Here is a 14,700-nt window from a genome sequence, read left to right on the forward strand (position 1 = left end):
AGATTCATATGGCAGAGTGGGGATTTGAACCCTGCTCTCTTAGATCCTAGCCCAACCTGCATAGCCAGTATGTCAGGTAGAGATAGGCCAGGGGATTCATTTAGGTTTGCATTTAAAGGCAAACCAACTTAATTTGTACTTTCCAAAGCAAACCAAAACACAGCCACCCTTTGAAATTTGCACCCCTCTGAATTAGACTGCACTCCAGTCTAATAATATGTGCAAAAATGCAAATGCTAGGGTAAGGTGTCCATAAAATTTTTAGTGAAAAAATACATAAAATATTAGGGAAATTTATTTGCAACAATGTTATATTAGGAGAATTTTCAGAAGGACTTAAAATCCTGTATATATTTTTTCTTCATGAAATGGTGGGGGTGGGGATGAAATATAGAGTTGTATGTAGTGCTCAGAACAGATTTATTGAAATTAATAAATTAGTGATTTCCAATAACTTCAGTGGGTCTACTCTGAGTAGGATCAGCCCTAGAGTACAACAACCCTGACAGGTTTATCCATCTTTAATGTCAGAGCAATGAAGGGAAAAGAAGACAACCGTTCTCTTTCCTCCACCCCACACCTCCATTGCTGCTCCCACTGATTAAGTTATCTGAGGGGAGCGGATTGGCATTTGTGTAGGGCATCAGAAAAAATGGGTGTGTGGGTTTCCTCAAGCTTCATATTGGCTCTGATTAAAGTCCCCAGGTAATTCAGATAATTTCCATGTTAGCCTGACACCAGCTTGGGAGAGTATACCCATCTTTAGCTTCAAGGAGGTGTTGTCGGCCTATTTAAGGCACGAATAATGGTTGCCAAGCAACAAAGGCGGAGGCTTTCATCTCCCATCCTGTTGCTGCACAGTCTCCATCAGAGGCAATGAGGAGGAAAGTTAAGGAGTTGCTTTAAATTGTTTATAATATTCTGTTTTAGTGCCGTAACCTGACTTTGGACCTTAGGGTGAAGAGCTGGCAGTAAAAAAACAACCCCAATGTTCCCATGCTCCTCTCTCAACATGGATTTGTTCAACACTGAAACAATTCTCACACACACACACCACTAGGAGAGATAATCCTTTCACAGAGAAGCAAAACTAGGACTATCCCCTTTAATAAATTAGATTAATTGATTAGAAACATTTTTAATCAACTAAAAAGGCACCCTCGATTAATCCGGCGACACATTATTATTATCATTTTTTGTTGTTTTGCTGTTAAGGCTGTTACATATTTATTTATATTATTATGCCTTATTATTAAAGCTATTTATTCATTTCTTGTTATTTGTATGTTGCTTTTCCAAAGGTAGCTCACAACACAACAGTATTGTTATTAATAATCATTTTAAAAATGCAAATCAATGCATTCTTAGAAAGACAGTCTAAAGGCTAAGGGTTGTCTGCAACTCACTGATTATTCAGGGTAGACCTATGAAAATTAGTGAAGTTTGTCATATCCATTAATCTCAGTGGGTCTTTTCTGAGTAGGACAAACACTCATTCCTTTCAAAACAGCATCTTAAGAGAGATATTCTTTACTCCCTTCACTTTCATACAGGTGAGAATGCCTCTTTTTAAGATGGTATCTTCAGGGATATAGGAAACCTTCCTGGGTTTTTTTCCTGCTTAGACCAGTATTGTCTACAGTAGGAATGGGAAATGTTTTTCAGCCCAAGGGCCACATTCCATCGCGGGTGACCTTCAGGGGGCCGTACACTGGTAGTGGGCGGAACTAGAGTCAAAAGTGGGTGGAGCAATGGCTGTAACTCCGATACCTTTGTACAGTATAGGAGACTGCATTCCATCCACGAAAAAAGTACTTGAGGCTTTGGATGCAGGGCCAGTGAGGAGCCTGCCCTGGGGAGGGTTCCACATGCCAGACAGAAATGGCTGGGGGCCACCCATTTCAGTGGCCCTCCAGGGTCTCAGGGCATTTGCATCACCTGTCACCTGCTCCTTTCTTTATCTAGAAATGCCAAGGTTTGATCCCAGGACCTCGCTCAGTATTCAAAATATTTTCTGTTAAGTTGTGAGACTTCCCCTGTACGCACACACTATCTAAAGCCAAAAGAAGTACAGTATGATTCCCAAACCCATTCCAAAACTATTTTAGTCAGATGCAAGCACATTCATGCAGACTTAACATATTAATTTTTTTTACTTGCTTAAAAGCCATCCTGGTGAGTAAGTAGTAGTTGTTGTTGCTGCTCATTATTATTAGTAGTAGTAGTACTTTTATCTATGGGATGTTATTGGGTTGCTGTTTTTATTCTGATTATATATGTTTCCTTTTCTGTGAACAGCCCTGAGGCCTCTGGGTATAGGGCGGTATATAAACTTAATAATAATAATAATAATAATAATAATAATAATAATAATAATAACAACAACAACAACAACAACAACAATAATAATCTAATTACTGCAATTGTTGCAACAATTTTAAGAAGGCAGCCCTAAGAAAAAAAACCACAATTTTATACCAGGAGTTTCCAATGTGGTGCCTTCCAGCCCCAGCCAGCAAGACCAATCGTCAGCTGTGATGGGAGGTGGAGTCCATCCAAAAACATCTGGAGGGCCTCACGTTTGCTACCTCTGTTTTATACTGTGTGGACGGGCTACCTCCCCCACTCTAAACAGAGTTGTTTCTTTCCAGGGGTGGATGAATGAAATGTATTTCTACGATCCAGAGATCTACCACCCATCACTTACCCACTCTGTGTTCGTGACCTTGGAAGACACCAGCATGACGCTCTCCTACCCCAAGAGCAACATCTCCCGGCGAGCCACCTTTGAGGAAGAGGACTTCAAGGTGACTTTGGTTAGCCACCGCCATTATGAAATGATTGGCGCAAAGGTGAGACACAGATGGGCAAGGAGCTGAAACTACGGGGGCGGGGGCTCACTGACAATAGTGGGCTAGCAAACAGCAAGGGGTGGAAGGAAGACTAGGAGCACGTACTTGGTTACCTGTTGAGTAGCATGCCGTTTGCATTTCATACGAACAAGGCAAAGGCCAAAGTAGAAAACATGAAGAGGAGCCTGCTGGATCAGGCCAATGGCCCAACTAGTTCAGCATCTTGTTCTGACAGTCGCCAACCAGATGCCTGTGGGAAACAGGCAAGCAGGACCTGAGCACAAGAGCTCTTCTCCCTTCCTGTGGTTTCTAGCAACTGGCATTCAGATTTGCTCCAGCACTGCCAGGCTATTCATGCCGGTTGTTAGCTTCGTGATTACTGTAAAATTTTACCGATGCATTTGATTGATGTTTCATTATTTATTGTTATATTGTTGTTAGTTGTGAACCGCTTGGGTACTCTCTGGAGTAAAAGGAAAAAGAAATAATAATGTGAATATTTTTTAAAAATATATATATTTTTATTAGTTTTCAGTTACAATAATCCAAGAAAAGCCTCATTATTACAATGCCAAATGATAATGCCATTAATAATGCCAATCATTCAAAAGCCAAATTATACCATTTAGGTCCCACCCCCCCACCCCCACATGCTAGAATTGATGGTTTGATGATTTACTATATTCCTGCATTCCAAAATCTTATAAATTTCCATTACACTCCAGTCAGAATAACAAACCCTTATACTGCAACTGCAATTTTAACGACTTCCATTCACATTAACACATTAAATGATTTATAGCCCCACAGGTGAAGCATTCAAACTCTCTCTTTGTTCTTCTTGTGTGTGGCAATTATTCTGTCCATGATGTTTCTTCCTGTCCTTGTAATATATTTTGTCTATCTTTTGTCAGTCGTTGCTGTTTTCCATAATGCCTTGAGCGGAGCTAGTGTTCCATTGTTGTTTCAAAAGTTCTCCATGAAATAATATTATGAATAAAACCGTAGTCATCGAATTGTAGAGTTGGAAGAGTCCCAAAGGGTCATCTAGTTCAACTGTCTGCAATGCAGGAACATAAAAACAGTTGATCCCCTAGCCTAGGACATTGGGAGCCAATGTCATGCTTTCCAAATCCTACACAGCTCCCCCCACTCATGACCATAGGTTGTGTTGGCTGGGGCTGATGGGAATTTTAGTCCAGAACATTCGGAGGGCACTGTATTGGCTACCTATGCCTGAAGCGATATCTTTGCAGCTTGGTACTCCTGCAGCATATACTGAACAATTGCTAGTATGATTTGCAGAGTTTACACCTTCCCTTGGTGCTCTAGGTCTTCCTCTTCCCACCTGGGCTGGCTCGCAAGAGGATGTGGAACAAGAAATACCCCATCTGCATTCTCCTCCCAGAGCAAGACGACTCGAGTAGCAAAGGCTCCGGTGAGCATGACTTGGAGCACCCAAGAGAGAAGGCTGTGAAGAGAAGGCTGTCTCCAGTCCAAGAGACCCCTCCAACGCATCCAGCTGAGCCCCAGGAAAAGACTCTCTACCTCTTTGGCAGAACAGGGAGAGACAAGGAGGAATGGTTCCAGCATCTTGCAAGGGCCTCCCGGGCAGAAAGCTGTGAGCAGCGTAACACCGTCACAGGTGAGCTCCAACATTTCTCTGATGAAAATAAGGACCTCCTAAGGAAAGTGGGGCATTCTGAGATCAAATCAGAAACTGGGACAGCTTCTGTAAATCTGGGGCTGTCCCTGGGACTTGGAGGGTCTGCTCCAATTACACACAAAAATGTGCTTGGCACATGCTTTTCTCTCATTCATTTTAACTTGGGTGTTTTAGGGGGGGGAAATCCTGAGATGCTGTTCACAAAACCAGTGGCTCCTGCAAGGTGGTGGAGCAGGAGAGGCTGCTAGGAAATCATTTTCAGACATTGTGGGAGAGTCATGTCCTCAGGCTGGTGCAGTGTAGAAGGGCTATTCCTCAGGTGGGGTGACTGATCCATCCTCCTCCAGCCAGCACTGGGTTCCTGATGCAGGAGACATTACACCCTAGTCCCCAAATCCTCAATTTTTGCATCACTTCCTTCTGCTTTTGCTAGCCATGGGAAGGAGCAAACTGTAGTGCAAGCGCTAAAGCCGGGAGAGGAAGGAGAGTATGAGCAATGGAAATGATTCAGTGTCCCCTTTGGCATTGGAAATTGATCAGATATCGCCCACACGCTCATAAGACTACCTTCTAATTCATAAGAACAAGACATTTGCCAAGAAACAGAAGATAAAGATTTTCAGAAACCCGAGGCTAAAACCATGTTTCCTGCTTTAACCGAAGGTAGCAAGGCTCTAATCTCCCCCTCTTTCTCTTGGCCAGGTTTAAATCAGCTCAGCCCATCAGGAAAGGGGACATGCAGCAGTGGCAGCAGCAGAGGCAGCACTGATGACCTCCTTTCTCTCATCAAGCCCAAGGACCTGGTTGTTAATGTCCGGGAGAAGCTCCTTTTGGATTACAACATGTACATGTCCCGAATAGTCCCAACAGGGACATGTGCCAGCCCACCCGAGAGCCCCTCCCACAGTACGGCAGGCAGCCCAACACCCAAAAAGGTGAGAAAACCACTGAGATTACCAGGTAATCCAGAAAGAGGGAAATGCTTTCAATATCATCCCTCAGGGGGAGGAAGGCAAAGGGGTTAAACACTCCCTCCTGTTAGTCACTTGTCCCCAAAACTGCTTGCATTGTTTAAAAAGAAATAAAAGTAGGTCATTGCACATTTATGTATACTGTCTAGTTAGGCCCTTAAGTCCTCACCCTAAATCAGGCTTCCTCAAACTTGGCCCTCCAGATGTTTTGAGACTACAGTTCCCATCATCCCTGACCAGCTAGCTAGGGATCATGGGAGTTGTAGGCCAAAAACATCTGGAGGGCCGAGTTTGAGGAAGCCTGCCCTAAATCAAAGGTAAGCCTTAGCACATACAATGGTTTTTGTTAAATCAAGCAGAATTCGATGCCAAATGCAGATTACAAATATGCGGCAGATCTTTGGCAAACCTTCAGCGACTCTCTAGTGAACACTCAACAAAATTAACAGAGGAGGGAGAATGTTTTGGAGACACACACTGTTCAACTTTTGGAGGAGGCCAAAGAGGATAAACAACATCATTTACTTATTTATTTAGAAGATCTATAAACCACGTGATCAAAGAGCTCAAAACACAGCCAAAATCCACAAATTAATTGAAAAGCAAATATGCATGAAACCATTGTCATTAAAACACAGATAATTTGGTAAGACTTTCGAAACAAACATAGGTAGCTGAATTATTTGGCTAGGTGGGCTTACAGAAACATAAATGTTTTCAGCAGGCGTCTAAAACAATATAGTGAAGGCGCCTGCCCAATCTCAATCTATTGTCAGAAATGTTTTAGAACAGTAACACATGTTCTAGCACTTACAGGTGTTTAGAATGTCTTGCTCTTGGATGATCCTATACAGAATTTAAGAGACATTGCAGTACTGCGACTCCCTTTTTCCTTCTTTTCAGTTCTTTGGGGATACAAATGTCACAAATGACACAAACACTGCTTGGGCCAATGCGGTGCTTGGGAGAATGTTTTGGGACTTCCTACGGGAAAAATGTTGGGCAGACCTAGTTTCAAACAAGATTCAGAAGAAACTAGGCAGAATCAAGGTAAGGAAATTGGCCCATTTTCTCTTCGCCTCTGTTTCTGTGTCCAAAGCAGATGCTTTACCACTGAGCTGTAGACCTTCCCTTTAGGAACCTAGGACTCTTTCTCATACTGAATGAGACCCATCTAGCTCAGTATTGTCTACACTGACTAGCAGCATCTCTCCCAAGTTTTCAAGATGGGGTTAGCCCCATATACTGGCGTTTCACTGGAAAGTAGTTTTTTGTTTCTGCCTTTCTTTGACTTCCATTCCTGCCAGATTGTTGTTGTTTCTCCTTCCTCTCTTTTGGTCCAACTCAGCTGCCGTACTTCATGAATGAGCTCACGCTCACTGAACTGGACATGGGGACATCCATCCCACAAATACTCAGCACGTCAAGCCCGACCATCGATCACCGAGGTGAGCTGTAGCAGCATGCGGGGGGGGGGGGACAGATTTGGGGTGGGGCTGTATATGTTTCCCCGCAAAGGAGTGTTTCCCCAAATATGAATGAAAAAAGACAAAGTCACAGGAACATAATACCTGTTTCACATTTGTGAGAAATCAATCTTTTAGTGTGGCGGCATCTACATTCTGAAACTCTCTGTCTATTGACATCAGGCAAGTGTCGTCACAGTGCTCTTTTCGGCATCTTCTAAAACCTTGCTTTGTTTACACAAGCCTACCCAGACATATAGAATATTGATGTATGTTTTAATCTGGTTTTAGGTGATTGCCGATTTTATGTCGCTTTAAAGAGTTGTTTTTAGTTCTTTTTTAAGTGATGATTTTATTGTTTTATTCTCTTTGCAAACCGCTTTTAGGGTTTTCCTTTACAGTCAAGCAACGTATAAATGTTAAGAAATAAAAAGATTAAATAAATAATCAGGAACCCAAATGACAATGAATTTAAATATATAAGCAACTATGCATGTATGTGAATATATGTGTGTACGAAATATATAGCCACCGTATATGAAACAATGACGTTCTCCAAACAATGCTTAAGATTGGGGGGGGGGGAGGAATGAGAAACTGAGAGAAACCCACATTGACAGAAGGGCTCATCCCTTCTCAACAGCCATGCACATCTCCATTTGGCAGTGGCCACCTCTGTCCTCTTCTCCACTTTGCAGGGCTTTGGGTGGACATGGAAGTGACCTACAGCGGATCCCTGCAGATGACCCTGGAAACGAAGATGAACTTGTACAAACTAGGCAAAGAAGCCCTGGGAGAGGAGAGTGGAAAGGCAGAGGACGGCAGGGAAGGGTGAGGCCAGCCCACCAGCCCAGCACCAGTCCGAAAAGTGTTAGCTCCCCATTCTCAACAAATCTGGCCTTTAATTACAAGAGACTGGAAAATCGTGATATGCCGTAATAGACTCTTAGGAAAAGTTCGGATTAGGCGACTCCACTAATGGGGGCAAAGGATCTATTTACAGGCCTGGCGAGCCAAGCGAAGGTTACATTTCAACCAGATAAAAGCAGGCCAGGGGACAGCAGGAATGAGAAGCAACTTGTGCTCTCTCTGAGAGATTGTGCTGAACCATCTGTTGGATGGGATCATCAACCATCTGTCCTCATCTGCCACAACAGGAGGCAGGACAGCTGGAGAATTATTGGTTCTAGGAAAGAGTCCATCGTTTAATCAAAATGGAGACCTGATTTTACAGGGTGGTGAGGACTGTTTGCTTAGGTTCTCTGGTATATATTTGGCATTAGTAACTTTTGGTGAGTAAATAGGTGGAAGAAAGAGAGGCGGGGCTTGAGAGATATTACCTAATGGCATCAGCACCTACAGGCTTTTATTTTATTTTTGCCTTTTTGTGGTTTGGCAAATGTATAAAATAACACATTTTTGCACCAAATGCACCTTTTCCTTCTCTGGTTAGTAAAAGGAGCTCAGTTTCAAGGTGCTGGGAATAAGAACAGGAGCTGGAAATCATTAGGCAGGACTGTTGCTTTCATTAGATCGAGTGAGGCAGCTGCCACAGGCAGTTGAATTTGGGTGTGACGTACCTCATGGTCGTATTTTTATAACATGGGACAAACAAGGCGATACAAGCAATTTCCACACCCATTTCTCTCTCCAGCAGCTAATGCAGAAAGCACAAGCACAATGAACCTGAGAAAATGAACCTAGGAGGGTGGTAGGAAGAAAGCCAGGTGTTCCCTTGCTCAGACTCAGTGGCCGAGGGTGTTTTGCTAGGCGGGAATGCTACTCCACAGACAGAGATGCTGGTTGACTTGAAAGCTCCCCAGCCATTTCCTCCCGGCTGCTGAGAAACTCCCTTCTGGACCTCATCCTCTTATGTAGGTCGCAGTCACCAGGATGCACCTTCTTAATCCCCGGGGGAAAGGAATTAAATAGCGCAGGCAATCCCTGACGCATACAGCATTGTGCAAGGGCAGGCCTTCTTTGGCCCTTGCAAATGGCTTACGTTGCTTAGGGTCCTCTCTCTCTTTCTCCCCTTGCAGTGTGAAGCCCCGCTTAGTCCTTCTGGCTGACAGCGATGCAGAGTCCTCCAGCGCTGGGTCCTCAGACGAGGAAGACATCCCCAACATGGAGCCCTCAGGGGTCCCAGGAGAAAGGGGTACCCCTCCTGGGGCTGAAAGGTAAAACCAACTAGAGACAGCACAGAACAACCCCCGACAACCTGTTGCCCTCCAGATGCTTTAGACGACAACTCCCATCAGCCCCAGCCAACCACAGCCATTTGAGACTACAACTCCCATCAGCCCCTGCAGCTATAGGGCAAAAATGGGGAGGGGAGAGCTATGTACCCCACCCAGGGGTGCCAGCTGCTGGGGCCGAGCCCTTTTGGACCCCTCAAATATTTTGGGGGTAGGTGCTGGGCACCTCCAATGTCCAAAGAAGTGCAGAGGCATAACCTGGAGCCAAGCGTGGTGTGGCTCCAGTAGCCGGTTCCTTCTCCTCTTCCTGCCATGGAGGAGGAGGAGGGTTGAAGCAGCCTCCTGCCAGTGGTGGCACCAGGAGGAGGTGAAGGAGAAGCCACCTGCCATTGAAGCAGCGTGGCTGCCACACACACCCAGCTCCTCCCGATATCATGACGTCGCGCGCATCAATTTCATGATGCAACGTCAACATCGTGCATGATGCCACACATGTGGCATTCCCCCTCCCCAACGCCCTCGCAAGCTGGTGCCTCTGACCTCACATTGAGCTCCTTGGAAGAAAGGCGGGATATTAATGTCATAAGCAAATAAACAAACAATCTCAAATCTACCCTGACCAAATTGCCACTTTCAGCAACTTTGGGGTCACATACTCAATGTTCCTTGACTTGGGTATATGTCCCTTGCCCAAGACTCGCCTATGTTTCGTGGGCCAAGGCTGACCCTGACTATGTTTTCTCTCAGCCACGTCAGCGGAAACAGCACCAGCCGGAAGATCCTGCGCTTTGTGGACAAGATTGCCAAGTCCAAGTACTTCCAGAAGGCCACTGAGAATGAGTTTATTAAGAAGAAGATAGAGGAGGTCTCCAACACCCCCTTGCTCTTGACGGTGGAGGTCCAAGAGCTGACAGGCACGCTGGCTGTGAACATCCCACCACCCCCAACTGACCGAATCTGGTAGGAAGCTAGAAGGCAGAGAGGGGAACAGGCCTCAAAGGGTTTGCTGGGGCCTGTACTGTGTGACCAGACTGGGGCAAAGGGAAGGCAAGTGAGAAACCCTTGTCCATCTAGCTCAGCAGAGCAGGCTCTCAAACAACGGCAGTCTGGGTAGCCCAGAGAAGTCCACAAGATGGTGTTGCAGAACTGGGCTGCATATATTCCAGGCTACTTCAGTGCTTCATCTCTTAGCAAAAAAATAATCACTGGTGGGGCAGGGGCATCCAAGAATGTAAGGATGGGCTCATCGCAATGGTTGCAGAGGGAAAGGGAGAGTCTACATGAATCTTTTCTGCCTCCTTGCTCCAGGTACAGCTTCCGGACTCCACCACAGCTAGATCTGAAGGTCCGCCCAAAGCTGGGGGAACGAGAGGTCACCTTCATCCATGTCACAGAATGGATTGAGAAGAAGCTTCAGCATGAATTCCAGGTACCTATCTTCGGAAATAGGCCAGGTTCTGGAAACAGGCGAGCTGGGCTCAAAGCAAGGAATGGAGTCTAATAAGTCATTCGTTAACACAAGATTTGGTTATAGAATCATAGAATCATGATGGCCACCTGGTTACCCAACTGTTCTGAAAGCGATGAGACAGATTGCTGAAGGATAGGTCTGGCTAAGGCTGTTTACCAAAACAGCTGTAAGCACAGGAAGCCGCCTTGTACTGAGTCACACCAGTGGTCCATCTAGCTCAGTATTGTCTACACTGACAGGCAGCAGCTCTCCAGGGTCTCAGACAAGGAGTCCCTCCCTGCCCTACCTGAAGATGCCAGTGGGACCTGCTGCATGGAAACAAGATTCTCTACTACTGAGCTACAGTCCTTCTTTCTTGGGGAATAGAAAACAGCCTTAGCCCAAGTCAGACCATCGGTCCTTCTAGCCTAGTATTGTTTACAATGACTGGCAGGGACTTTCAAGTGTTTTATGCAGGGCATATTTCCAGTGCTACCTGAATGTGCTGCAGGGGATTGAACCTGGGGACTTCTGCATGCAACACAGGTGTTCTCTTATCAGTGGGCTTTTACAGTTCCCCTGAATGGAGTCTTCCTGTTGAATCTGCCATGTGATGAAAAAGCCTGCTGGGGGTAGATGCTGGTAGTGGTAGCGGAACCAGAAGTGGGTTTTGCACAAAGAGTGCAAACTCTGTTGCGGCACTGAAAACTTATCGAGCTGAGCATTCATAAGCACCTTGGTCCTTACCGTATTTTTCGCTCTATAAGATGCATTTCCCCCCTCCTAAAAAGTAAGGGGAAATGTGTGTGTGTGTTATGGAGCAAATGCAGGTTGTGCAGCTATCGCTGAAGCCAGGAGAGCAAGAGGGATCGGTGCGCACCAATCTCTCTTGCTCTCCTGGTTTCAGCGATAGCCACACAAAGCCTCTTGAGTGCAGCGGGAGCACTCCTGCCTCTTCGCTCAAGCGGCTTTGCGTTGCTTTCTTGTTTCTTGTTTTCCTCCTCTAAAAACTAGGTACGTCTTATGGTCGGGTGCGACTTATAGAGCGAAAAATATGGTAATTCTGAGAAGACAGTGTCCCACCCAGCCACTATTGTGCACTTGGCTGGTGGGTCCTGGGGTTCCAGTAAAAAAACACGGCAAAGCAGAGCCTGCAAACCTGAAGGCTACCCATCCTTGGTGTAATGACATCAAGAGGTGAACTAAGTAGTGGCACCCATTAGAGAGAGGAGATGGAGCTGCCCTGTTCAGACACATCAATGAGTTTCCTGCTAAGCGCATTTCCACCATAGGTTGCCTCCAGACTGTTACCACCTCACAGGAGGGTTTGAAGCACATACTGGAGCTCTAGGCTTCCACACTGAAAGTGGATCAAAGTGCAATAAAACCACTTTAAAAGCAAACAGACGTATACTTCTTGTGGTTTTGAAAGTGACAGAGAAATGCACTGGAGAGCATGGGTGCTCAGTAAAGTCTGGATCTTATCAAACCTCAGTGTTAGCTTTGTGGAAGTATATCAAGATGAATGCTCAATAAACAGACTCTGGAGGGGCCCATAGAGAGCACAGTTTTCAGCAGATCATCTCCATTATATAGACCACTTGGATGCACCGAGCCTTCTAGAGGTATTTTTGCTTGCAGAAAACTTGGTGGCATGTTTCTAACCTGATTTATTTTCTCTCCCTCCCACCCCTTCAACCCCTTAGAAAATTTTAGTGATGCCAAATATGGATGATCTCATCTTACCCCTCATGCATTCTGGTTTGGAATCCCAGCTGCCCACAGAAGGACTCCAGAAGGAATTCCCAGGCGAGGGCGCAGCAAAATTTTGAGGAACTGCCCACTGGTGGGTTGGCTGGCTCAAGATGATTGATGGGGTCCTCCAGGATTATCAGGGCCTGCAAACCCAGCATCACCCTTGAGCCACACTGCTGGTCTCATCTCTGCTGGCTCATCTCTTCAGCTTGTCGTTCAGGGGCTTCTCTCCAGTAAAAGAGGTCCCCCCACCCATCCTCTGGATATTTCACAGGATACATTTCTCAGTGTGGAGGAGATACTCCAAGATTCTCCCTTACAAGCACCAGATTCCTACCAGTGCAAGGAAGAATTTCTGTAGTGCTGTCATTAGCTTTGCAAAGAGGAGGAAAAAGTAGGGGAGATTCCAAGCCCACTTCCACCTAGGTCCCGTCTTTGCAAATAACAGCCATGTTAAGCATCTTTTAAATGTCAGAACAGTCATTAAAACTGAAGAGGCCAAAGAAAAGAGGGGATGGCAAGGAAAGAAAGGGCTCTTTCTGCAAGCAGTCTGAAGTCCTCCTGTTTCCACCCAGGTTTGCAATGGTGGGGAGAGAAATCCTAAAATCTGAAAATTGAGCCTCTGAGTGAACCATCTCTCTGACCTCCTTGCTACTCACAGGCCAGAGGAAAGGAAACAGAGAGAGTTAACAGTAGAAGTGTTTGTATTTCCCCCGGGAAGGTATGCAAGGAACCTGTGAAGAACATCACACAACTCTTTAGTCTGTGAAAATTCTCCCTTCTCCTGATGAGGGGAGGGGAGGTTTAAGGGAATTCAAGCCTCCAAATTGATGAGGAAAGTGTGGAATGCAGGTTGAGACCAAGCGAGAATGTATCACCACTTTAACAGTCAAGGCTCCCCCAAAAAGAAGGAATCTTGGGAACTTTAGTTTGTTAAAGCTGTTGAGAATTGCAGCTCTGTGCAGGGAATAGGAGGTCTCCTAAGGCACTCTCAGTGAATGGGGTGGAATAACATATTGACGACACAATTTACGTAATTCATTATGTGGCTTTTTAAAATTCAAATCACAAATTCTGAGGGGGGTTTTTTGGCAGGAAAGGATCAACCTCCCCTCACCCTGGCTATGCCCCAATTGTGATCCAGAACAGCACCATCCCCTTCCACGGCTGGTGGCTGATTGCAGCTGGGGCTGCTGACTACAGGGATTTGAAAACATACTCACAATTGCATCTAGACTAATCCTTAGGATGCCTGAGCATGTGGACTCTGCAGCTGGGACACTCCAGGGCTGGAGGCTGTGGCCAATTTCATGACAGTCTTTGGTGGGGGTAGGGAAGAGGTTTTCATAGCTCCACAACGTCCTTCTTGGAGATGTGCTATTTACTGCTGTGAGATTAGAGACTATCGAAAGAGGCAACCACAGAACCATGAGTGGAGGAACAAGGCAAGCATGGCTTCTGGAGGCTTAGCCCTGTTATCTGAATGCTAAAGATATGGACTGCCTATGTTAGAAAGAGAAGCATATTGTGTTAATTCCTGAAACCTTTCCATGCTGTGCTGCAAGTGAGGCAGAAAGGAGAGGTGGCTCTCCTTTCTCAATAGTTATATATACCCTCTGCCTGCCAAGAGCACCCCAGCCCACCTTTGCAACCCTGCCTCTAAACCAGCCTTTCTAGTACCCTCCCACAATGTTGGACTACAGCTCCCATCAACCCCAGATAGCATAGCCACTATGGACTACAATCTCCATCAGCCCTAGCCAGCAATGGTGGGAGCTGATCGGAGTTGCAGTCTGAAACAGCCTAAGGGAACCAGGTTGGGGGAAGATGCTCTAAACCCATGTCATGTCCCAGGAGATTTCACATCAGGGACATTTAGCAATGCAAAGGAAGCCGAGCCGGTCGTGACAGCTAACCCGGCAGCGTGAAGTGGGTTTTAGAGGTACTGTTTCCGTTTCCCATGCAATAAAACATTTTAACAGAGCAATAGCTTTGGAAATTCACGACAATGAAATGGTCGCATCTAATCAAAGGGCTTTACAAACCACGGATGACGTGCGAGCCAGAGGCAACTAGAAATGATGGGGAAGGTGAAGGGAAATAAAGGTTTGCATCGATCCCTGGGGGTGTGTTTGCTTTTGTTATTCCTTGTGTCTCTTGCATTTGGTCTCTGTCAAAGTACCCAAAGAGGCAGATCTGCTCCTTCTGATGGTAAAAGCTGTTCAACAGTGGAATGGACTTCCTCAGGTGGTGGGCTCTTCTTCCTTAGAGGTTTTAAGGCAGAGGTTGGATGGTCGTCTGTCATGGATGCTTTAGTTGAGATTCCTGCATTGCAGGGAGTTGGA

The 14,700-nt window shown here is 45.7% G+C and overlaps 1 protein-coding gene across 4 annotated transcripts in view; it reads left to right on the plus strand.

Annotated features, from left to right (window-relative positions):
• The window catches only part of LOC309356193 (testis-expressed protein 2-like), a 31,005-nt gene extending 16,533 nt beyond the window's left edge, over nucleotides 1-14,472 (plus strand). For all 4 annotated transcript variants that reach the window (XM_081887388.1, XM_081887391.1, XM_081887389.1 and 1 more), the window contains 10 exons: nucleotides 2,652-2,852; nucleotides 4,185-4,497; nucleotides 5,221-5,453; nucleotides 6,393-6,539; nucleotides 6,838-6,937; nucleotides 7,654-7,786; nucleotides 8,995-9,132; nucleotides 9,898-10,110; nucleotides 10,459-10,579; nucleotides 12,307-14,472. In XM_081887388.1, coding sequence (XP_081743514.1) covers nucleotides 2,652-2,852; nucleotides 4,185-4,497; nucleotides 5,221-5,453; nucleotides 6,393-6,539; nucleotides 6,838-6,937; nucleotides 7,654-7,786; nucleotides 8,995-9,132; nucleotides 9,898-10,110; nucleotides 10,459-10,579; nucleotides 12,307-12,432 — 1,725 coding nt within the window. In that variant the 3' untranslated portion in view covers nucleotides 12,433-14,472. The remainder of the gene's footprint in view (nucleotides 1-2,651; nucleotides 2,853-4,184; nucleotides 4,498-5,220; nucleotides 5,454-6,392; nucleotides 6,540-6,837; nucleotides 6,938-7,653; nucleotides 7,787-8,994; nucleotides 9,133-9,897; nucleotides 10,111-10,458; nucleotides 10,580-12,306) is intronic.
• Nucleotides 14,473-14,700: the final 228 nt, after the last annotated feature.

Source organism: Podarcis melisellensis (assembly GCF_964234715.1).
Source record: "Podarcis melisellensis genome assembly, chromosome: 14".
NCBI classification, from domain to species: domain Eukaryota; kingdom Metazoa; phylum Chordata; class Lepidosauria; order Squamata; family Lacertidae; genus Podarcis; species Podarcis melisellensis.